The 24528-nt window shown below is 44.2% G+C and overlaps 1 protein-coding gene across 1 annotated transcript; it reads left to right on the forward strand.

Moving 5' to 3' along the window:
• Positions 1-3956: 3956 nt before the first annotated feature.
• Positions 3957-5477, forward strand: LOC122142568 (WAP four-disulfide core domain protein 2-like). Its single transcript, XM_042753791.1, has 3 exons — positions 3957-4184; positions 4414-4545; positions 5119-5477. Exons 1-3 carry the CDS (start codon positions 4091-4093, stop codon positions 5475-5477), a joined length of 585 nt encoding a protein of 194 aa, XP_042609725.1. The 5' UTR covers positions 3957-4090.
• Positions 5478-24528: the final 19051 nt, after the last annotated feature.

Here is a 24528-nt window from a genome sequence, read left to right on the forward strand (position 1 = left end):
GTGTGTTTCTGCTGTGTAAGGGTCTGTGTGAAGGTGTAAGTGAGGGTGAGAGAGCACAAAAAACAAAGGTTTCAAACAAACTACTCCAGTGATGAGGATCAGTTTATATTTGTGTTGTCACAGCACCATGACAACCGATAAAATGTGATCTCAACTGAAGCTTTCAAAGCACAAACAATCTCCCACATGCACAATCAAAGAGGCACTGGCTTTATGTCTTCACCAATTAGACAGGTTCCGCATCAATAAAACAGCAGCACTGTACTTTATTAAGTAAAATATATGAGCAGAATTCACCAGAGTGAACCTGAAGATATGAATCACATGAAGTTAATTAAAGCTGCTTCCCTTTGATTTTTTTCAGTGACCCATGTATGGAGGAGATTTGGGAGAAAACAAAACATTCATTAATTCTCACACTGTGAAATTTTCTTAAAAAAGTTTCAATCAGAATTTGCCCTAGCAAAACAATAAGATCACTGTTCAGATACAAAAGTGGCCTTTTTATGAAAAACACCTGTTTACTTGATTATGAGGGCAGTCATGGCCTAATGGTTAAAGAGTCGGACTTGTAACCCAAAGGTTGTGACGGATTCCTTCTGTGGGGTGAGTGAATAACCAGTGCTCTCTTCCACCCTCAATACATTTACATTACATTTACATTTATGTATTCAGCAGACGCTTTTATCCAAAGCGACTTACAGTGCATTCAGGCTAACATTTTTTACCTAATAATACCAGAGGTGAGATCCTTGAGCAAGGCATTGAACCCCCAACTGCTGTCTGGGCACCGCAGCAATATGGCTTCCCACTGTTCCAGGTGTGTTTTCATATGTGTGTGGGTTAAATGCAGAGCACAAATTCTGAGTATGGGTCACCATACTTGGCCACATGTCACTTCACTTTTTCACTTCACTTTCATTAATGCAAATAGCTAAACAGACAATCATGTATGGTGGCCTAGAGAGCTGAACATGCTGCAAATGAAAAGAAAAAAAAAATGCAAATAGAAAAAAACACCAACACAATCAAAATACAGACCAAATACAGAAACGCGCTGCAAATACTCACAACTTGACCACATACAGAGAAACACAATCAAAATACAGACCAAATTCAAATACAGAAATGCACTGCAAATGCACACAATGTGCTGCAAACCAGAAACATGCTACAAATAGTCGCAACACAAACCAAATAAAGAAACATGTTGCAAATGCACACATTGTGACCAATACAGAAACACACTGTAAATACACACCTGACCAAATAAAGAAAACGCACTGTAAATACTCTCAACTTGACCAAATACAGAAACGCACTGTAAATACTCTTAACACAGCCAAATACAGAAACACTGGTACTGTAAATAGGCACAGACACACATCATGTTTTAACAACCACCAAATACAGAAACACGCTGCAAAGTGTGTAAGGGAACCGCAACAAGTGACAAACAACCACCAAATTATTTTAAAATCCTGATCATTAGGGGTGGGAATCTTTTGGAACCTAGTGATTAGACTCATTCCGATTCTTGATGTCACGATTAGATTAAAAATCGATTCTCGAATTTGAATCAAATTTTTATTCGATTTATACATAGATTGATTTCTAATTTACAGTTTTTAAATTAAATTAAAGTTTTTGCATTTTGCAATTTGTAGGACAAATACAATAGAAAAAAATTAATATATACAAATTGATAAGTCTTTAGAAATACTTGAAATTGAATAATCAAATATAAGTTTAAAACACTACAAAGTGTTCATTGTATGAATTACATATAAATGGATAAACAAGTTTTTTTTGTTTTTATTAATATTAATGTTACAAATGGCAACAGTTTATTAGTCTGCTGTTCCTTTAAGAACGAATGCATGGATCTAATACTACGGCTCTAATTAGATCTAATACTAATACTACACATTAGATCTGAACATACTTTTTTTTTTACTACACATTAGATCTGAACATACTGTAAACCATCTGAAATGTTTATTTTAATGTTTTTAGTTATTTGTTTTGTTTGTTTGTGTGATGTACTGAAATATAATTACAAGCACTTCATACGTTTCAAAGGCTTTAATCGACAATTATATGACATTTATGCAAAGAGCCAGTATTTGCAGTGTTGCCCTTCTTTTTCAGGACCTCTGCAATTCGACTGGGCATGCTCTCAATCAACTTCTGGGCCAAATCCTGACTGATAGCAACCCATTCTTTCATAATAACTTCTTGGAGTTTGTCAGAATTAGTGGGTTTTTTGTTTGTCCACCCGCCTCTTGAGGATTGACCACAAGTTCTCAATGGGATTAAGATCTGGGGAAGTTTCCAGGCCAAGGACCCAAAATTTCAACATTCTGGTCCCCGAGCCACTTAGTTATCACTTTTGCCTTATGGCACGGTGCTCCATCGTGCTGGAAAATGCATTGTTCTTCACCAAACTGTTGTTGGATTGTTGGAAGAAGTTGCTGTTGGAGGGGTGTTTTGGTACCATTCTTTATTCATGGCTATTTTTTGGGCAGATTTGTGAGTGAGCCCACTCCACTGGATGAGAAGCAACCCCACACATGAATGGTGTCAGGATGCTTTACTGTTGGCATGACACAGACTGATGGTAGCGCTAACTTTTTCTTCTCCGGACAAGCCTTTTTCCAGATGCCCCAAACAATCGGAAAGGGGCTTCATCGGAGAATATGACTTTGCCCCAGTCCTCAGCAGTCCATTCACTATACTTTCTGCAGAAGATCAATCTTCCACAATTACTGTAACTGTGAAACGTTATGTTAGCTGTGTTTTTGATTTTATAATAGGTTTTTTATGATAGAATTTTTACAATTGTACAATCTATTATAAAACACACACACACACACACACAAAACTTATACAAATCATAATCATAATACCAAAAAAAAAGAAAAAAACAAGTTTACTACATTTTTTTTACTAAAATAAAACCAAGGTTAATTTTCACAAATTTTGTTGGAGTCCCCTTTAAACACAGTTGTACTAAAAAATATAGGAATAGTATAACAAGTGATACAGGTCAAAAACTTAGGACCAGTGAATTTAGAATTGGAATAAAGCTTGGCGTGTTTGGGAAATATACTGTTTTAATAAAGTAAAAGAGGCTATATTTAAAGCGTTTCATGGTATATGTAGCTAAAAGTGTGTTTGAGATTTAATCTGCATATTGATTATTCCTGCGATTTGTTTGCTCAATGGAAAAGGAGTCTATATTATCCATGTATTTTGTAATTGTGTTTACAATTTTATTTTATTTTTGGGGGAGGGGGGGAGGGGTGGATGTGTTAAATGTAATTAGAAGGAAAACATATTACATTCAAGTTTAAATAATTTTAATATGCATGTAGTATTCAAATGAATGTAACAACTTTTCTTGTACATCTTTTTATTGTTATTAGGAAAATTTCACATACAAGGTCAGGGTCCAAGCCAAATTTCATCCATTTTCTTCAGGAGACTTAAGGACTACTGCACCAGTTTGGAGAACATTGTTAATAAAAAAGAAAACAAGACTTGTAATATTTTTACGAATATACTGTTGTTGATTACTGAGTAAATGGTTTGCACACTCTTGTACATTACTGTTGTATTTTTTTTTTCTAATTAATTTTAAGGAAAGAAGAAGAATTAGAAGAACCGGCACGCAGCACTGCATGAAGTCGAACACACCTATTGGTACCACAACATGATCCCTGTACCACCTGACCACTGCAGATTCATTTTGCAGTTGATAGTGTCGCCATAGAAATGCACAATCCTCTCGTAATTAGGCTAGCTTAATTATTATGACATGGCGTGAACGCAGCATTCAGCTCACCTAACCCCAATCAAACACACCTGAACAAGCTAATTAAGGCGTTTCAGATTACTAAAAAGCTACAGGCAGGTGAGTTTGATCAGGGTTGAAATTGACCTGTTCTCTTTGGATCTTTAAAACCCCATTTTACAGAGGTTGATATTGCAGCAACACGTATTCATCTTAGTTTTGTGCATTTTGCTGTCCGCTTCTCCTGACGCACCAATTCAGCATATTTTCCAGCAGAGATCACAGGCCGCGAGGATGACAGATCGAGTGTATTTCTCGTTGATTGCTGTTTTATCGTGTCTGTTTGGATACTTGAGCATAACTCATGCTATTCAAAGACGAACCACAGGTGAGAAGATCGGTTGCTTTCATTACACAGCCTGAAGAAATGCAGAAATAAGTCTCTCAGTCTTTGAAAGTTTTATCGTTTACAAATGAGTAGGTTTTAAAACACTTGATTTGAAGCAGACAAATGTCAAATTTGTATTTAGGTTTGAGACCTGTTGTGAAACCCCTGATTTACAAATGCTGAAACCACACTACCTGGCCTCCCCTAATGATCCTCTTGAATTCTCTAGTGGATGGTTTATGTCCAGCAAGGCTAACGGTTGTGCCGTCCCATCAAGGATGTTCTTCTGATGAAGACTGCCCTGGAGGACACAAATGCTGTCGATTTGACTGTGGGCCTGTTTGCGTACTACCTGTTTTCAGTGAGTTTCAGTTAATGGATGGAGGCCTCATGTATGGATGCTAGGACAAAAAACTCGCTTAAGCAGAGACTTTGCCTTCTGTTGTTCTCCTCTAAAGTCTGTTTGAATTAATCCCTTAGGATAGTTTTTAAGCACAGGATGGCTTTATAAAATAAAGAAGAATAATGCTTCGAACAGTGGTTCTCAATTCCAGTCCTGGGGACCCCCTGCTCTGCACGTTTTGCATGACTGGAATTCAGAACCACTGACTTGGAATATAATTCACTCTGTAGGTAAAACTTGCTATTCATGCTTTTGAGTGTTTTGCGTTGTATATTGAAGTGGCATATTGTCTATATCATGGGTGGTGAACTCCAGTCCTGGAGAGGTGCAGCCCTGCAGAGTTCAGCTCCAACCCGAATTAAAACTCACCTGCCTGTAGCTTTCTAATAACCCTTCAGACCTTGATTAGTCTGTTCAGGTGGGTTTGATTAGGGTTGAACCAAAACTCTGCAGGACCTCGACTCCAGGACCAATGTTTGCCAGCCCTGGTCTATATGCACAAACTAAAGCTCACTATCTGTGTTCACGCAGTGAAGCCGGGTCAATGTCCCATACCGGAGATGATTCCACTGTGTGCTGAAAGCTGTTTCAATGATGGCCAGTGTCCTGGCACACAGAAATGTTGCCCAACCACTGGTGGCTTTGCATGCAGTGAACCACGTGGTCAGGGAAGAGGTCAGGCAAGTTGCCAGGGAAGACGTATTGGCCGGGGAAGTGGACTGGGAAGTGGTATTGGTCAGGGAAGCGGTTACAGTCAGGGTATTGGTCAGGGAAGCGGTTACGGTGAGGGTATTGGTCATGGGAAGCGTTATGGCGCTGGGAACGGTCATGGGAAGCGGTTATGGTGCTGGAATGGGAAGTGGTTATGGTCAGGGAAGCGGATACGGTGAGGGTTATGGTGCTGGAATGGGAAGTGGTTTCTGGAATGGGAAGCGGACAAGGCCAGGGAAGCGGCGCTGGAATGGGAGGTGGTTATGGCCAGGGAAGCGGTTACGGTGAGGGTTATGGTGCTGGAATCAGAAGCGGCGCTGGAATGGGAAGTGGCCAGGGAAGCGGCGCTGGAATGGGAAGTGGCCAGGGTCAGGGAAGCGGTTACAGTCAGGGTATTGGTCAGGGAAGCGGTTACGGTGAGGGTTATGGCGCTGGAATGGGAAGCGGTTATGGCGCTGGAATGGGAAGGTGGAACGGGCCAGGGAAGCGGCGCTGGGCCAGGGAAGCGGCGCAGGAATGGGAAGCGGACAGGGCCAGGGAAGCGGCGCAGGGCCAGGGAAGCGGCGCGGGAAGGAATGGGACAGGGCCAGGGAAGCGGCGCAGGAATGGGAAGCGGCGCTGGAATGGGAAGTGGACAGGGAGGGAAAGTGGCAGGGCGCAGGAAGGGGCGCGGCGCTGGGAATGGGAGTGGACAGGGAAGCGGCGCAGGAATGGGAAGCGGCGATGGAATGGGAAGTGGACAGGGAAGCGGCGCAGGAATCAAGGGCGGCGCTGGAATGGGAGGTGGAATGGGAAGCGGCGCTGGAATGGGAAGCGGCGCTGGAATGGGAAGTGGACAGGGAAGCGGCGCTGGAATGGGAAGCGGCGCTGGAATGGGAAGTGGACAGGGAAGCGGCGCTGGAATGGGAAGCGGCGCGGGCCAGGGAAGCGGCGCTGGAATGGGAGGGGGGACAGGGCCAGGGAAGCGGCGCGGGAATGGAAGGGGACAGGGCCAGGGAAGCGGCGCGGGAATGGGAAGCGGACAGGGAATGGGAAGCGGACAGGGCCAGGGAAGCGGCGCTGGAATGGGAAGCGGCGCTGGAATGGGAAGCGGACAGGGAAGCGGAAGCTGACGCGGACAGGGAAGTGGACAGGCGGCATGGAATGGGAAGGGCCAGGGAAGCGGCGCTGGAATGGGAAGCGGCGCTGGAATGGGAAGCGGACAGGGCCAGGGAAGCGGCGCTGGAACGGGAAGTGGACAGGGAAGCGGCGCTGGAAGGGAAGCGGACAGGGAAGCGGCGCTGGAATGGGAAGCGGACAGGCAGGGAAGCGGCGCTGGAATGGGAAGCGGACAGGGAAGCGGCGCTGGAATGGGAAGCGGACAGGGAAGCGGCGCTGGAATGGGAAGTGGACAGGGAAGCGGTGCTGGAATGGGACGTGGACAGGGCCAGGGAAGCGGCAGCGGAAGCCGCTGGAATGGGAAGTGGCGCTGGAATGGGAAGCGGACAGGGAAGCGGCGCTGGAATGGGAAGTGGACAGGGAAGGCGCTGGAATGGGAAGCGGACAGGGAATGGGCGCTGGAAGGGCCAGGGAAGCGGCGCTGGAATGGGAAGCGGACAGGGCCAGGGAAGCGGCGCTGTGAATGGGAAGCGGTGGGCCAGGGAAGCGGCGCTGGAATGGGAAGCGGACGCTGGAATGGGAAGTGGACAGGGAAGCGGAATGGGAATGGGAAGTGGACAGGGAAGCGGCGTTGGAATGGGAAGGACAGGGACAGGGAAGCGGCGCTGGAATGGGAAGGCGGACAGGGCCAGGGAAGCGGCGCTGGAATGGGAAGCGGACAGGGCCAGGGAAGCGGCGCTGGAATGGGAAGCGGACAGGGCCAGGGAAGCGGCGCGGGAATGGGAAGGGGACAGGGCCAGGGAAGCGGCGCTGGAAGGGGACAGGGCCAGGGAAGCGGCGCTGGACTGGAAGCGGACAGGGCCAGGGAAGCGGCGCTGGAATGGGAAGCGGACAGGGCCAGGGAAGCGGCGCTGGAATGGGAAGCGGCGCTGGAATGGGAAGCAGACAGGGCCAGGGAAGCGGCGCTGGAATGGGAAGCGGACAGGGCCAGGGAAGCGGCGCTGGAATGGGAAGCGGACAGGGCCAGGGAAGCGGCGCTGGAAGGGGAACGGAAGCGGCGCTGGAAGGGAAGTGGACAGGGCCAGGGGCGGCGGAGGAATGGGAAGCGGCGGAGGGCCAGGGAAGCGGACAGGGCCAGGGAAGGCAGGGAATGGGAAGCGGCGCTGGAATGGGAAGCGGACAGGGAAGCCGGGAAGCTGGAATGGGAAGCGGCCAGGGAAGACAGGGCTGGAAGGGAAGCGGACAGGGAAGCGGCGCTGGAATGGGAAGCGGACAGGGCCAGGGCCAGGGAAGCGGCGCTGGAATGGGAAGCGGACAGGGAAGCGGCGCTGGAATGGGAAGCGGACAGGGAAGCGGCGCTGGAATGGGAAGCGGACAGGGCCAGGGAAGCGGCACTGGAATGGGAAGCGGCCAGGGAAGCGGCGCTGGAATGGGAAGCGGTGCGGGCCAGGGAAGCGGCGCTGGAATGGGAAGCGGCGCTGGAATGGGAGGTGGAATGGGCCAGGGAAGCGGCGCTGGAATGGGAGGCGGCGGAGGAATGGGAAGTGGACAGGGGAAGCGGCGCAGGACATGGCCAGGGAAGCGGCGCTGGAATGGGAAGCGGACAGTGGCCAGGGATGGAAAGGGAAGCAGGGCCAGGGAAGCGGCAGGGCTGGAAGCGGAAGCGGACAGGGACAGGGAAGCGGCGCTGGAATGGGAAGCGGACGGGGCCAGGGAAGCGGCGCGGGAATGGGAAGGGGACAGGGCCAGGGAAGCGGCGCTGGAATGGGAAGCGGCGATGGAATGGGAAGCGGACAGGGCCAGGGAAGCGGGCGGCGCAGGGAAGCGGACAGGGAAGAGGGAAGCGGCGCGGGAAGGGGACAGGGCCAGGGAAGCGGCGCTGGAATGGGAAGGGGACAGGGCCAGGGAAGCGGCGCTGGAATGGGAAGCGGACAGGGCCAGGGAAGCGGACAGGGCCAGGGAAGCGGACAGGGCCAGGGAAGCGGCGCTGGCCAGGGGAAGCGGACAGGGAAGGGAAGCGCGCTGGAATGGGAAGCGGACAGGGCCAGGGAAGCGGCGCTGGAATGGGAAGCGGACAGGGCCAGGGAAGCGGAGCTGGAATGGGAAGCGGACAGGGCCAGGGAAGCGGACAGGGCCAGGGAAGCGGACAGGGCCAGGGAAGCGGCGCTGGAATGGGAAGCGGACAGGGCCAGGGAAGCGGCGCTGGAATGGGAAGGGGACAGGGCCAGGGAAGCGGCGCTGGAATGGGAAGCGGACAGGGCCAGGGAAGCGGCGGATGGGAAGGGAATGGGAAGGGGACAGGGCCAGGGAAGCGGCGCTGGAAGCGGACAGGGCCAGGGAAGCGGCGCTGGAATGGGAAGCGGACAGGGCCAGGGAAGCGGCGCTGGAATGGGAAGCGGACAGGGCCAGGGAAGCGGCGCTGGAATGGGAAGCGGACAGGGCCAGGGAAGCGGCGCTGGAATGGGAAGCGGACAGGGCCAGGGAAGCGGCGCTGGAATGGGAAGCGGACAGGGCCAGGGAAGCGGCGCTGGAATGGGAAGCGGACAGGGCCAGGGAAGCGGCGCTGGAATGGGAAGCGGACAGGGCCAGGGAAGCGGCGCTGGAATGGGAAGCGGACAGGGCCAGGGAAGCGGCGCTGGAATGGGAAGCGGCCAGGGACAGGGAAGCGGCGCTGGAATGGGAAGCGGGCAGGGCCAGGGAAGCGGCGCTGGAATGGGAAGCGGACAGGGCCAGGGAAGCGGCGCGGGAATGGGAAGCGGACAGGGCCAGGGAAGCGGCGCGGGAATGGGAAGCGGACAGGGCCAGGGAAGCGGCGCGGGAATGGGAAGCGGACAGGGCCAGGGAAGTGGCGCGGGAATGGGAAGCGGACAGGGCCAGGGAAGCGGCGCTGGAATGGGAAGGGGGACAGGGCCAGGGAAGCGGGGAGGGAATGGGAAGCGGACAGGGCCAGGGAAGCGGCGCTGGAATGGGAAACGGACAGGGCCAGGGAAGCGGCGCTGGAATGGGAAGCGGACAGGGCCAGGGAAGCGGCGCTGGAATGGGAAGCGGACAGGGCCAGGGAAGCGGCGCTGGAATGGGAAGCGGACAGGGCCAGGGAAGCGGCGCATGGGAATGGGAAGCGGACAGGGCCAGGGAAGCGGCGCTGGAATGGGAAGCGGACAGGGCCAGGGAAGCGGCGCTGGAATGGGAAGCGGACAGGGAAGCGGACAGGGCCAGGGAAGCGGTGCGGGAATGGGAAGCGGACAGGGCCAGGGAAGCAGCGCTGGAATGGGAAGCGGACAGGGAAGCGGCGCTGGAACGGGAAGCGGAAGCGGACGGGGCCAGGGAAGCGGCGCAGGAAGGGATAAGCGGACAGGGCCAGGGGAGCAGCGCTGGAATGGGAAGCGGACAGGGCCAGGGAAGCGGCGCTGGAATGGGAAGCGGCCAGGGAAGCGGCGCTGGAATGGGAAGCGGACAGGGAAGCGGACAGGGCCAGGGAAGCGGACAGGGGCGGACAGGGAAGGGAAGCGGCGGCAGGAATGGGAAGCGGACAGGGCCAGGGAAGCGGACAGGGCCAGGGCCAGGGAAGCGGACAGGGATGGGAAGCGGGGCGGAGGGAATGGGAAGCGGCACAGGGCGGCGCAGGGAATGGGAAGCGGCGCTGGAATGGGAAGTGGACAGGGAGGGAAGTGGAATGGGAAGGGAAGCGGACAGGGAAGTGGAAGGGGACAGGGCCAGGGAAGCGGCGCTGGAATGGGAAGCGGACAGGGAGGGAAGCGGCGCTGGAAAGGGAAGCGGACGGGCGCTGGAAGGGAAGCGGGCAGGGAATGGGAAGTGGACAGGGCCAGGGGGAAGGGAATGGGAAGCGCAGGCCAGGGGAAGCGTTACGGGAATGGGAAGTGGACAGGGCCAGGGAAGCGGCGAGGGAATGGGAAGCGGCGACAGGGAAGCGGAAGGGGCCAGGGAAGCGGCGCAGGAATGGGAAGCGGCGCGGGAATGGGAAGTGGACAGGGAAGCGGCGGGAAGCGGCGCGGGAATGGGAGGTGGACAGGGAAGCGGCGCTGGAATGGGAAGCGGAAGCGGACGGGGCCAGGGAAGCGGCGCTGGAACGGGAAGCGGCGCTGGAACGGGAAGTGGACAGGGAAGCGGCGCTGGAACGGGAAGCGGACAAGGCCAGGGAAGCGGCGCTGGAATGGGAAGGGGACAGGGAAGGGAAGCGCTGGAATGGGAAGCGGACAGGGGCCGGAACAGGGGCCAGGGAAGCGGCCAGGGAAGCGGCGCTGGAATGGGAAGCGGACGGGGCCAGGGAAGCGGCGCGGGAAGGGGACGGGGCCAGGGAAGCGGCGCTGGAACGGGAAGCGGACGGGGCCAGGGAAGCGGCGCTGGAATGGGAAGCGGCGCGGGCCAGGGAAGCGGCGCTGGAATGGGAGGTGGAAAGGGAAGCGGCGCTGGAATGGGAAGCGGCGCTGGAACGGGAAGTGGACAGGGAAGCGGCGCTGGAATGGGAAGCGGCGCTGGGGCAGGGAATGGGACGGGGACAGGGAAGCGGCGCAGCAAATGGGAAGCGGCGCTGGAACGGGAAGCGGCGCTGGAACGGGAAGCGGCGCTGGAACGGGAAGTGGACAGGGAAGCGGCGCTGGAATGGGGAAACGGTGCTGGAATGGGAAGTGGACAGGGAAGCGGCGCAGGAATGGGAAGCGGCGGAGGAATGGGAAGTGGACAGGGAAGCGGCGCAGGAATGGAAGCGGCGCTGGAATGGGAAGTGGACAGGGCCAGGGAAGCGGCGCAGGAATGGGAAGCGGACAGGGCCAGGGAAGCGGCGCAGGAATGGGAAAGCGGCGCTGGAATGGGGAAGCGGACAGGGCCAGGGAAGCGGCGCAGGAATGGGAAGCAGGCGGGGATGTGGTTGGCGACGTGGCAAAGGTCAATGATGTGCTCAGGGAAGTGGTCATGGGAGTTTTGCATAATACTTTCTGGAGATCTTTTCAATTCGGTGCTTTATTCATATGGCATGTTTTCCTGGTTTGCTCAACACTCTAGAAAGATTTTCTCTCCCCCACTACCACCTCCCCAAATAAAAATAATTGCTTTAATTGAAGAGTTGGTGTTTTGGTATCATTTGGCTGTTCTCAGAACTGCTCTCTGGAATCAGTGCTTGAAGTTCCTCTAGGTTCCATTAGATTTTGGGCCAATTTAAAAACTGTTTTAAGCTGAATTGGCTGCAGCCATTACTCAGTCAGAAATCATTTTAATATGCCAATTTGGTGCTCTAGAAACACTTCATGAATGCTGAAAACGGTTTGTAGGGAGCAAGTAATGCTTCCATAGGCTCTTGTGATTCTTCTGAGGCAATATGTTAAAGACAGCATGTTCCTAGGAGACGCTGATTTCTTAACCCATTCTAACTCAACTGTTTTCAACAGAATAATCTATATTCTCAAAGTAATTATGCATAAGTCGAAGAACATTTGATGCAAATCCCCCATAAATTTGCATCTAGCTTATCTCTTGAATATGAAAACACAAATCCGTTTCTTAAAATGGTGGAACATAGTGCAGAACAAAGAGCAGCCATTAAGGTGACCCAGCAGGGTATTGTGTATCAATGAGTTAATTAAAAATAAACAGAATTAAGAAAATATTACATCTATATAATAAAAAGGGTATACCTGAAAGAAAATTATGTATTTAACTGTTTGGTTACCAACATTCTGCAAAATATCGTCTTGTGCTCAACAGAAGAAAGAAACTCATAAGTTTGCAACTTGAAGATAACACAGTGATGGCACAATTCTCATTTTTGGGTGAACTTTCCCTTATGTAAGCAGTTTTTGTATAAGTAGCCTACAAGGAGTACTGCAGTGAAGGTAAACGTAGTTTTATAAATTCACATAAAACATATTTGCATACTATACTTTGATGTAAATATGTAAAATATATATTTTATGAATAGGCACATATTGATTAGGTCAAATGGATTAACCCTGACAAAAGCCCTTGATATTCATGAAATTAATGATATTCTTTTTGAAATATGATTTTAAATATATGTAGGCTACACCCATGATTTTTTTTTTTTTTTTTTTTTTTTTTTTTACTTATTGAAAATGCAGGTATTTTCATTCTTATAAGTATGTTAGTTAAATGAAAATAAATAAAAATAAATAGAATGAAGAAAATATTACATCTAAAGGTATATAATAAAAAAAATGTTTGCCTGAAAGAAAATTACGCATTATTTTTTTATTTATTTTTTTTGCCCCATAGTATTCAATGGCTGACCGTAGTAGGTGATTTCATATAATAATGCAAATGGAAATTCATTATTTGTCTGAATTTCAGCATTACAATGGAATAATAAGCTACTAGACATAAAATGAATTAGGGTCCTTGACCAATTAGAATGAAACGCATCCAAACTGGATAAAGGGGCCTCAATATTTTGCCCCGTACGAGACATAATGTCATAAAGGGGAGAAAAAGATAATCTACATCAATTAATCCCATGTGTTAGCTCTTTATCTTTCCATTCTTCCTTTTGTGTGACTGACTGAAGTTAGTAAACTACTGCGGTCACTTGAAAACTGGAAATTTCCAGCCTCCATGGCAAAAGCAGACACAGAAGTGGGGCAGTAGAGCTGTGGAAAGATTGCGCTCTCATCTCCTCCTTTTGACAAATTTATTCCCTATCAAATTAAGGTCTGCTGTACAGTAGAGATGTCAGTTAAAGGGTTAAGTTATGTTTTAGGTGGGATATTATGAAAGCAAAAGGCAGAAAACAAGACCAATGACCATGATTTATTAACCTGTTAACAGAGTATACACCATTTCCCCATGATATGTACTTACAAGTTATTTGCTCACCGGCAACTATAGTTACCCCTTGGACATTTGACTAAGTATACTAAAAACTATAGATCTCCTGGAAGATTTGTTTTGTTTGGATGATTCTAGGGACCTTCATGATTAGATATATATGTGTCAACAAAAAATACTTATTAGTAATATGAAAATTACATTTCTTTAGGAGGGTTTGCCTTCGCCATGCTTCCTGGAAGTAGGGGTAGGAACTTAACAGTCTCATGTAACAGGAAGGAAGTGAATACCTTTTTTTTTTTTTTTTTTCTTGAAATCCTTTATTTGGTTGTTTGCTTGCATGTCATTGAGAAACAAAACATGGATAACATCTAGAAAAATACTTTATTTTTCTAGATGTTTTTCTCTAGGAAAATGACAACTATAAAATGCGGCAACTATATTTGCCAATGGGCTTAAACATTTTGACTGTGGTCTGTGCTACAAGCGACACTTTTTTTTTTTTTTTTGTATTAGATCATGTTGTGTTCACGAGTGAAAAATAAGGACATGATTTGATCACACTAGTAATGATCTAAATGAATGAAAACAGGTTAATAGAACTCTGTAATTCCAGAATGGCAGCGAGGGCCATAAATATTTATCTCATCATTTAATGGAGCAGCAACCTCCTGTGTTGAACCTCTTGACAGCTTTGAGTTTCCCCACAGAATCAGAGCATGTGTTGATGTTGCTATTTTGCTAAAACGAGCACTTTTGCAGAAGGACTAGAAATATCTGACCTCAGTGTCTGTACTTAATTTGTCTGTTATTAATTTCAGCATTAATTTCAGTCGTGATGCATTTCTGGTGGCCAAGTTAGCAAAACCTTGGTTCCCTCAAAGAAAGCCAACAGGTTTTTTGGATTATTGCAGAAATAGGCTCTGTGACCAAGAAAAGTTTCTTACCAGTTTTGTTCATGATGATAATAAAATTCAGTTACCAGAAGTAAAAAACTAAACGTAAGCTATCAATGAAAGAAACCAGATTTTGAACTTTTTCAGAATGAATTTAAAAACATTTCACCTAAAATTACAGAATAATGTGCAAATGACTGTTTATAAACACACGGCTGTGATTGTGAACTAGGCTACCTCTTTGTTTAGATAACATTTCATGTCAACAACCTCTGTAATGCCATTTTGCCACTTGTTGTCAACCACTTTTTCGAACCAAAAGAAAAATCACAAGTGGGTATTACTGATGTATATGTCATAGAATAAATCATGAAAAAATATAGAGCTTATTTTAACCACAGACCTTATTTCAGGCATTTAACCAAAAACCCATTGACTTCAGTATGCTGGAAGTGGAATTGCTGAGCCACATTTGAATGAGTTAGCTTATAACTTGCAGGTCTATATACTGTTGCTGTGTGGCGCTTTAGCTACACACTCACGTAAAGAAGATATGGTTGATTACAACACATAGTAAATAATCACAAAGTCACATATCTGATAAGCAGAATAATTCACATAAATATTTGCGTAACATTTTACACTGTTTGTGGTAATCTGCTTTACCAGCAAAGAGTATTTCCTGGTTCGTATTTTACCTGGACAACATCAAGTCCTATCAAGTCAGCTGGAAAGGTTTGCCTTGTATGCACTGGTGCCTCAAGGGAATGTGGTCTTGGCCACAATGCTGTCCATAACAAATCACTTGGTTCTTTTGTTATCATATAATCAGATGTCATTGCTTTTTTTTCCAGTTCTGCACCATATCATTCTCTGTGAACATCTCAGCCCTTCCCTCTGAGACTTCAACATGGATATGTACTCATCACCTCAAGCTAAGCCTTAACAAGACTGAGGTGCCCTTCACTGCTGTCATAACCTCTATCTCGGTTAAAGGTCAGACAGACGCTGATTCCTAATGCTGAAAGAAACTGGTTCACTATGACCACACTAACTCACACTAGCTGCTCTGCCTGCATCTCCCACACAATCCAGACTGAGACTAACACGAACACCAAATAATGAAAGACACAATTGATTTATCCTGTGCATTTATCCTATAGCTAGATGTTCATTGATTCCTGAAGGGACATGCAGGACACAAAATACCAGCGTTCACAACAGGCAAAATGAGAAACATAAGAGATGGTGAGGCAATCAGGAGCACATCAAGATCTATTACACACTGTTGATGACAATGTCTAAAAAGAAAGTTGAATGTGCTTCTAGCTTTGAAGGCGCAAAGGAATTAGTTCAGATTGAACATTTTAGTCTATCAGCTACAAAATGCCACTACAGTACTAAGTCAAAATAAATGACACTGTGTGCCAAATGTGTACAATATCTGAAAAAAAAAAAAAAAATTCTGCTTTCTAAAGCTGACAGCAGGAACATTACATTGCTGCTCATATGATTAGTACTTAAGAGCATTGCAGCAGGTTTAGTGAGACACATTTAAATGAATGTTTGACACTCTAATTTGTCTCCTTATTCTCTGTTCTATCTATAAAAGTGTCTATCAAATATTCTCTGATTAAAAAAAAAAAAAATGACGCAATTAAAGCAAATTGAAATAGCCTGATTATCTTCATGACAGACTGAAATGGAACAAATCACAGAGGACTTTTTGTAAATAAAAATGCATTTTTAAGTGACCTGACTGGTTAAATAAAGGATAATAGAAAAGTGCTTCTAAAATTGAAAATTCATAAAGTTTGACAGTATAACTACTACGTTTAAAGGAAGCCAGATTTTTGCCAGCAAAGTTATTATTAAATAGAACCATAACAATAAAATTATTTGTTGCGTCTCCCTTGCCGTCTAGGGTTTTTGGGAGGTAACACATAATGTTTAATAAATAAAAGGATATTTAAGCTAAAATACTTTTCTCTGCTATGCAGGCATGCTCTCAATGTCAAATGCAGAAATGTTAATCCATGCATTTATGACCTCAAGGTTAGATTACTGTAATGCTTTATTGGGTGGTTGTTCTGCACGCTTAATAAACAAACTCCAGCTAGTCCAAAATGCAGCAGGTAGAGTTCTTACTAGAACCAGGAAGTATGTCCATATTAGCCCAGTTCTATCAACACTGCACTGGCTCCCTATTAGACATCGTATAGATTTTAAAATCTAGCTTATTACTTATAAAGCCCTGAATGGTTTAGCACCTCGAGTGTTTGAACGAGCTCTTGTTACATTATAGTCCTCGATGTCCGCTGTGTTCTCAAAACTCTGGCAATCTGATAATACCTAGAATATCAAAGTCAACTGCAGGCAGCAGATGCTTTTCCTATTTAGCGCCTAAACTCTGGAATAACCTACCTAACATTGTTTGGGAGGCAGACACACTCTTGCAGTTTAAATCTGGATTAATGACCTATCTCTTTAACCTGGCTTACGCATAATACACTAATACACTTCTAATATCCAAATCCGTTAAAGGATTTTTAGGCTGCATTAATTAGGTAAACTGGAACCGGGAACACTTCCCATAACACCCGATGTACAGTACTTGCTACATTGTTAGAAGAATGGTATCTACGCTAATATCCAGATCAGATGGTCACGCAGTCATCCGGATCCAAACTGAACTGAGCTGAATGATGACATCACTGAATTCAATGAACTGCCTTTATCTGTCATTTTGCATTATTGACACACTGTTTTCCTAATTAATGTTGTTCAGTTGCTTTGACACAATCTGTTTTGTATAAAGCGCTATATAAATAAAGGTGACTTGACTTGACTTGTTTTAGCTTTTTATTTATGAAACATTTTGTTAGTTAATTTAAATTATAAGTTACAAGTTAAATTTTCCAAATTACTCTTTTGCTGAGGAGTAAGGTGTGTGTTATTTTGTTTCAGGCAGAGTTTTGGGTGAACGTTGGGTTGAGCAAATTTTAGTCTTGTGGCACATCGTGATAAGGTTTGATGGCGTTTGCAGAGTTTCATTGATAATCCCTAATTAGAGGTTATAGAGAAATGCACGAAAGATGAGTTGTCAATAATAGCTGCCCACTTCCAAATTACGATTCCAAAAAATAAAATTAAGGCGGAATTGATTGATTGTCTAAGCGAATTCGGAGTTTTAAGCTTGCCAGATGTAGATAGAAGGATGGTGCCTATGGACGAGGAGCAGGATGTGGTGGAAACAGGTAGAAGGGAAGGTGAGTTAACCGCAACCGAGGCAGAGGCTAAAGTTGGGGCAACTCTTTCACCTTTTGAACCTTTTCACTAGGTACTCCCAAATCAACAGGGGAGGCACAGTTGAAAGTGTGAATTGCATGGCTCCGTGTGGAGGCTCAAGAGAGAGCACAGGCCCGCCAGGCAGAGCTAGATCTGCGTCTACAAGTCCACAAGCTTGATATTGAAGCCGATAAGGAAGTTTAGCATCAACAGTTTGACATTGTGGCGGAAAAGGTTGCGGCAGGTTCCTCTGTCCAGCAAAACTTCTCTTCGGTAAGTGATAATTCAGCTAATTCGTATTCAGCCACTTTTGATGTGGGTAAGCACATTGCTTTAGTGCCATTTTTTTTTTTTTTTTGCAAATCAGAAGTGAATAGTTATTTTAATGCTTTTGAAAAGATCACGACTTCCTTGAATTGACCAAAAGAGGTATGGTCGTTATCACAGTGCAAATTAACTGGCAAACTTTTTGGAGGTTTATTCTACTTTGTCTTTAGAAGACAGACTTAAGTATGATGTGGTTAAGCTAGCCATACTCAAAGTTTACAAACTAGTTCCAGAGGCCTATAAGCAGCAATTTCGTACTCATAGGAAAAATGCCAGTCAAACCTACATTGAATTCGCCCGAGACAAGTAAATTATTTTTGATAGATGGTGCACTTCTTGTAAAGTGGACACTTTTAAGTCGCTTAGAGAACCTGTCTTACTCGAAGATTTTAAACATGGTCTTCCAGAAAGAATGGTCCTGTATTTAAACAACAAAAAGCAGCAGCAGTATCTCAGGCAGCTGTGTTAGCGGATGACTTTGTGCTTACGCACAGAATTTTTTTTTTATTTTTTATTTATTTATTTATTTTTTTTTTTTCGGTCAGTAGGTGCTGAGAAAATATATGTGAAGTTGCCGGTGAAAGTTCAGCAGCCCAAATTGAGTGTTGAAAAGCCAAAGAAATGTGGGAAGACATGCTGTCTTTGAAGCATAAACAGCATTCCTAGACAAAAGAGGTTGTGTTTACAAATACTGTTAGTCAATGCACATATTAGCAGACAAAAGATAAAATCGACAGTGTATATGTTCCAATTATTTTCAAAGGATATGTGTCACTATCAGGTAAGGAGGAGGATCAGGTAGAAGTGCATGTCTTAAGAGACACTGGTGCAGCCCAGTCATTTGTGTGCAGATGTTTTGCCTTTTTCTGATCAGGTGTCAGTTGGATCCAGTAGACTGGTCCAGAGTTTCATTATGGAGATCATAAGAGTCCCTGTTCACCGCATTCACCTGCAAACAGACTTGGTGTCTGCTTTTGTAGAGGTAAGAGTACCCCCGGTCTTACCAGTGAAAGGAATATCCTTTATTTTAGGTAACGATTTGGCCAGAGGGAAAGTCGTACCTTCACTCGAAGTGAGTGACACTTTGTCGACAGAGCATAGCTGAATTGTCTCAGAAATATCCAAATGCATTTACTGCTTGCGTAATCACACCTGCTCAAAAAGATAATGAGGTGTCTTTGTCTGACTCTTTCTTATGTGTAGATCAGGAGGCTGAGGAAAGGCCTGAAGATAAGTCTCACATCAGTGATCAGGTGAGTGAGGTCGTAGTGAGTGACCCATTGACTTTGACAGAAACTCGTGAGAAATTAATTGAAGCTCAGAAGAATGATGTTTCACTTGTGAAATTCTTTAAATTGGCTGAGATGCCAGAACTTAACAATGTCTCATTTGTTGTGAAGGATGGTCTACTAATGCGAAAGTGGCATAAAAATAACACTACAGATGATGAGTGGAATGTTGTTTATGAGGTGGTGGTTCCCTCAATTTTTTGCCAGCAGGTACTATCATTGGCGCACAGTCATTTGCTGTCAGAGCACCTAGGAGTGACGAAAACATACAACCGTGTCTTACAGTATTTATTTTAGTATGGTTTTAAGCGTGACGTGATGCAGTTTTGTAAGACTTGTCATGTTTTTAAAACATTAATATTAAACATCACATATCCAGTGCTTATCACCCGGAGAGTCAGGGGTCATTGAAAAAGCGCCATCATTCATTTAAAACAATGCTTAGGAAGTACTGTATTGAGACAGGGTCTGAGTGGGACGAAGGTGTTCCTTTGCTTTTATTTGCAATTCGTGATAGAATGCAGGAGTCTATCAAGTTCAGCCCATCAGAGCTGGTGTTTGGCCATGCTGTAAAAGGACCAATGAAAGTCCTGAAAGATAGGATGTTAGGCATTGTGGACTCTAAAAAAAATCAGTGTGTTAGACTATGTGAGTAAATTCCATGACTGATTTCAGAAGGCGCGTACCTGCATGCTGGGTCGTGAGTCATTGACTAAAGCTCAGGGTAAGATGAAAATGTGGTATGACATATCTGCTGTAAGCAGATCTTTTGCAGTGGGCGACCAAGTGCTGATTTTACTTCCTGTTACTGGATCTGCTTTAACGGCAAGTTTTTCGGGTCCTTACTGTCAGGGTTTTTGCACTGTCACTGTCTGTTTTGTGTTTTGTTTCTTGTGTTTATGTCTTGTGTCAGTACATGGCCTTGTTAATTGTTTTCTCGGCCATGTGCTCCCTTAGCCCCTCCTCCTTGTTTCCTTTCTTCCTCACCCTCTTGTTAGCCTCATTAGTCTAATTGTGCTCACCTGTTCCTCATGTGTGTTCCTCCCTATTTATAGTGCTCCTTACCCTTTTTTTGTGTACCCTTTTTTTGTGTTTTTTGTTACCCCCTTTGTGTCTCTGGCTGAGGCTGGTTTGTGGTCTTTTTATGCTTGTCTGTGTCTCCCTGCCTGGTTGGTCTTGTTCCCTTGTTTTGTCTAGTCCTTGTAGTTCCATGTTCTTGTCTTGCTCCTTGTTTTAGTAATCTGTTTGTTTTTGCTTTTACTTGTAATATTTATTTAGTTTTTCTAGACCTGATTCTTGGTTTTGTTTGATATTCTTTAAGTTGGTTAATTTCTTTTTTTTTTTTTGCTCCTTTTTATTAGTTCATTGGTTTATATTTTCCCTTGTCTTGGCCTGACCTGTTCCCATGTGTCCTGCCCTGGTTCTACCTGCCTGGCACGGTGGTGAACAAGTGTCTGAGCTCTCCTCTATGGTGCCTTGTGTGGTCTTCTCCAGCCTGGTATTGCCGCCCCCTCTGATGCCAAAGTATTCTGCCAGTTGTTTTCTGAAGCTGTCACAGTGGCCTTCCCTAGCTGTTCCTGTTTACTGTGTTCCTGTTTTGGTATCATTTGTGCGTGTAATTAACTTCTTTTTTGTGTCTGTTTTTTTTGTAAATAATTGTTTTTTATCTCTGAATTTGGTTGGGTCCTCCTTCCTAGATCCCTGACACTTACGAGATCCTGGAGAGAAGGGGTGAGACAGATTACGTACTGAGTACACCAGACAGAAAATGTCAAAAACAGCTATGTCATATCAACATGTTAAAAGATTACCATACCAAAGATGATGTGAAGTTTCTTCACGAAAAGGAGAAAAACATCCCTCCCAGAACAATATAGGACGTAACATTATTAAAATATTACTTGAAATAAAATAAACATTAACTTAAAGTATGAAAATAAATTAAACAAACCAAAACTTAAAACTTAAAACTATTCATATTTAAATAATACTAGACATATTTATAATAGACAAATAAAACGAAAATTATAATTATTATTGAAATGAAAACAGAAAATAAAATCTAATTTCAGTAATTGAGAAAAAAACAATGCACAGTACATACCTTGGTTTTATTTATTCACATATGTATTTTTTTGTTTTATAATACAATACTTTGTATGGAGCATTGAATGACAGACTGTTCGATATTTCATTAATAAATTTGCATATGACAGTTTGAATGTTGTGAGAAATGGAGTGAGAAATCAGTGAAATTAAGAAAAAAAGAGGGAAGAAATGGTTTAAAAGCAGAGACACAAATAGGAGGCAGAAGATGGAGGGTTAAAAACAACCCCCAAGGGTGGGCACACTTACAGGCACATCAAAGGACCATCATGGCAGTGAGGTGCTAAAAGGAGTTCTGCAAGGCTTCCTAAATATACCATTCAGAGTTCCTCATCAAAGACCAGAGAGAAAATCTCTAGGTACAGACATGATAGCATCATTTACCTGGAGAACTGTCTCTGCACTCAAGCAGGCAAGCCTTTTAACTTAGACTGAAATGTCGATATTATAAAGCACTGTGGGATACGAAGATATGCAGGATTTTGATATGCCTCCAACAACATGGAGCAAAAAACGGACGATTTCCTTAAAGCCTCTTGTTGAGCCTCTAATCTAAACAGGAACTTTTTGTACATGGAGCAAAAAACGGACGATTTCCTTAAAGCCTCTTGTTGAGCCTCTAATCTAAACAGGAACTTTTTGTAGGATAAGCTTGTAATCCTATAACAAATAAAACATCTTACAACATCTTTGTTCTATCAGGATTAAGCAGCTTAAAAGTGAGTAATCACTGATGGCAGAGTGCTGAATTATTAAAAATAAATGCACAGCTGCGGTGGTAATATGAGTGTTTACTCTTTCCAATAACTGAACAGTTAGTTCAAAAGAGTCCTGTTTACTAATGTGATATTTTTCCCCCTACATATTTACATTTCCATATAGCACATTATTGCCTTTTATTTTAAAAAAACTCCCAGACCATTTGATCCTTAAAGCCTCTTGTTGAGCCTCTAATCTAAACAGGAACTTTTTGTAGGAACTGTAATTCTTGATTTATCCCTGTGATGGCAAAGCTGAAGTTTCACTTCAGTTTCGCACGAGACTTCAGAAATCATTCTCATATGCTTTGCTGCTCAAGAAACATTTCTGGTTTGTATATGATTCTTTGATGAAAAGAGCTTTCTTCAAAAGATCAGCATTTATTTGATATATATATATATATATAATATATTTAATTTTTATATATGATATATAAAATTATTCAATATTTTATATTATATTAATATTATTTAATTTAATTTAATTAATAATGTCCTTACAGACACTTTTGATCAGTTCAATATATCCTTGTTGAATAAAATAAAAATGTATACATTTCTTTAAAAAAGTACTATAGAAAATGCATAAACCTTAAAGTTTTAAATGGTAGTGTATATATTTTATTTTAATTTTAATTTTTTTACTATATTATTTTTTCACACTGATGTTAAAGTAAAACCATCTGTCATTAATTTGTTTCGTGATATCTCTTTAATTTAAGCCCTGTTCTATGTTCAAAGTTCTAATTTTATATATATACTTTTTGTTTTGTGTTTTATTTTTAGTTTTTGATCTTTTGACAGCCCTAAATGAAGCTCAATTACAATGTTCTACACACATGAGAAAGAATACATCAATAGAATAAAAACAAAATGTTTACAACAGCAGCAATGGCAGCTATATTCATTAATAATACATGTCGGTAGGTTGTATTGTATTCAACTTCAAATCCTACCTGAACTGAAAAGTATTTTCTCTTTTGTTTATATCCAGCATGGCACTTTTTGTGTTTAAAAATATACCTTGACCTCCTACACCATAATAATGGCTGAAGTCTCAACCTTTAACAGTGGGTGTTAACAGTGATGGACCTGAGCAGTATTGACAGCTTTATGTAAGATAGATTTGTTTGACAAAATAAATGTCATTCCCATGCTTCTGGTCACAGTGGGATCTCACAACACAATACAATACACGCAGCAGTGTATGATAGCTATGTTCACTCCATGTGCAATTAGAATTTTGAAGTTTTTGTTCTCAGAGGAAATAGCTCATAATCAGTTTGATCTAATTCTCAGCCTCATGGCTCATTTATTCTCTCATTAGCGTTCAAGTGAGGAAACTTCATGTTAAAGAGTATAATTGCAAAATCATTTGTGCAACAATGCAAATGTGACACTTTTTTAAACCCAATAAACCCAACTGTTGTTTTATACATGTCTGCTTTTTCTTCTTCTTACTTTCTCAACTCTATGTAATCATGAGGAATTCTCCCAACTTCAACATGTAGTTCTAATACAGTGTGAGATGCAAAAAAAAAAAAAAAAAAACTATAAAAAAAAAAAAAAAAAAAAATTGGAATGCAATAGGAGATATTTAAGTTTGAGCTCTATTACTCTTATACTATCACGGATCCCACCATCACATCCTCTGCACCAGGTCGCATACCTCCACTCATCAGAACATAATCACCAGAATATTAATTATCTGCACCTGTTAATCATTATCCTGGTCATTATGAACTGGTTATATACCCATCACTCCCACGTCACTCTGTCTGCTCTTGTCAGTCTCTTTGTGCTAGCCAGACTGCTTACAGTTCATCGGCATCCTCAAATTAGTCTAACTCACTGGAGTATTTGGGTATTTACCTCCATCAATAAGGACATTTCTCATCTCAGACCATCTGCATTACCTTTCTGGTATTTATCATCATCCTGATCCTGTGTTTTGAATACAGCTGTGTCCCAAAGTTGAGAGTGCAAACTTCGAAGGCCACGGACTTCAAAGACCAGGCCTCTGAAGTGCAAAAAGGGTCCTCCAAAGTGCGTGAGATGCTCCGCCTTCACAGGATTTCTTAATTCCATCACCAGGTGTTTCCGATTATTGCTCTGTCGCATGGCAATGGAGCGAGAAGAGCGCTGACGAGAGGACAAGTCCCTTGGCCAGGATAGGTGACGGTGGAGCCAGAATTGCTCGTGTACGGGGGTTTTTTATGATTTACTTATGGAGGAGACCGTGATGAACCTCAGGCTTAGCCAAGACCGAGGCCAGGTAAATTACACTGGTTTGCTGTGATCTTTCTCGGATTACAACTTTAAAAGCAGGTACTGGCTTGGAGCTTACTTGAATAATGTAATGATATATACGAAAAACTACAAAATATACACAGCAGTTCAAATGCTGACTGACATCTAAAGGTGCAATTTTATGTAATTTATTGTCTTGACCATATGTAGACAGGTTTGCAACCCCCTATCTTTTTTTTTTTTTTTTTTTTTTTTTTTTTTTTTTCTTTTAGGCAGTTAACCATAAAATAAAACTTAAAAAAAAAAAAAAAAGAGAGCGTAGTACAGCTTAATGTCCAGCAATTTTAAATTTAATAAACTTGAACATTTTAGATGTAAACTGCAACATACACAGAAGTGCAGCAGTATTAATGTTAATTATTA

The sequence above is a fragment of the Cyprinus carpio genome, unplaced genomic scaffold (genome assembly GCF_018340385.1).
Source record: "Cyprinus carpio isolate SPL01 unplaced genomic scaffold, ASM1834038v1 S000000006, whole genome shotgun sequence".
In the NCBI taxonomy this organism is placed as follows: domain Eukaryota; kingdom Metazoa; phylum Chordata; class Actinopteri; order Cypriniformes; family Cyprinidae; genus Cyprinus; species Cyprinus carpio.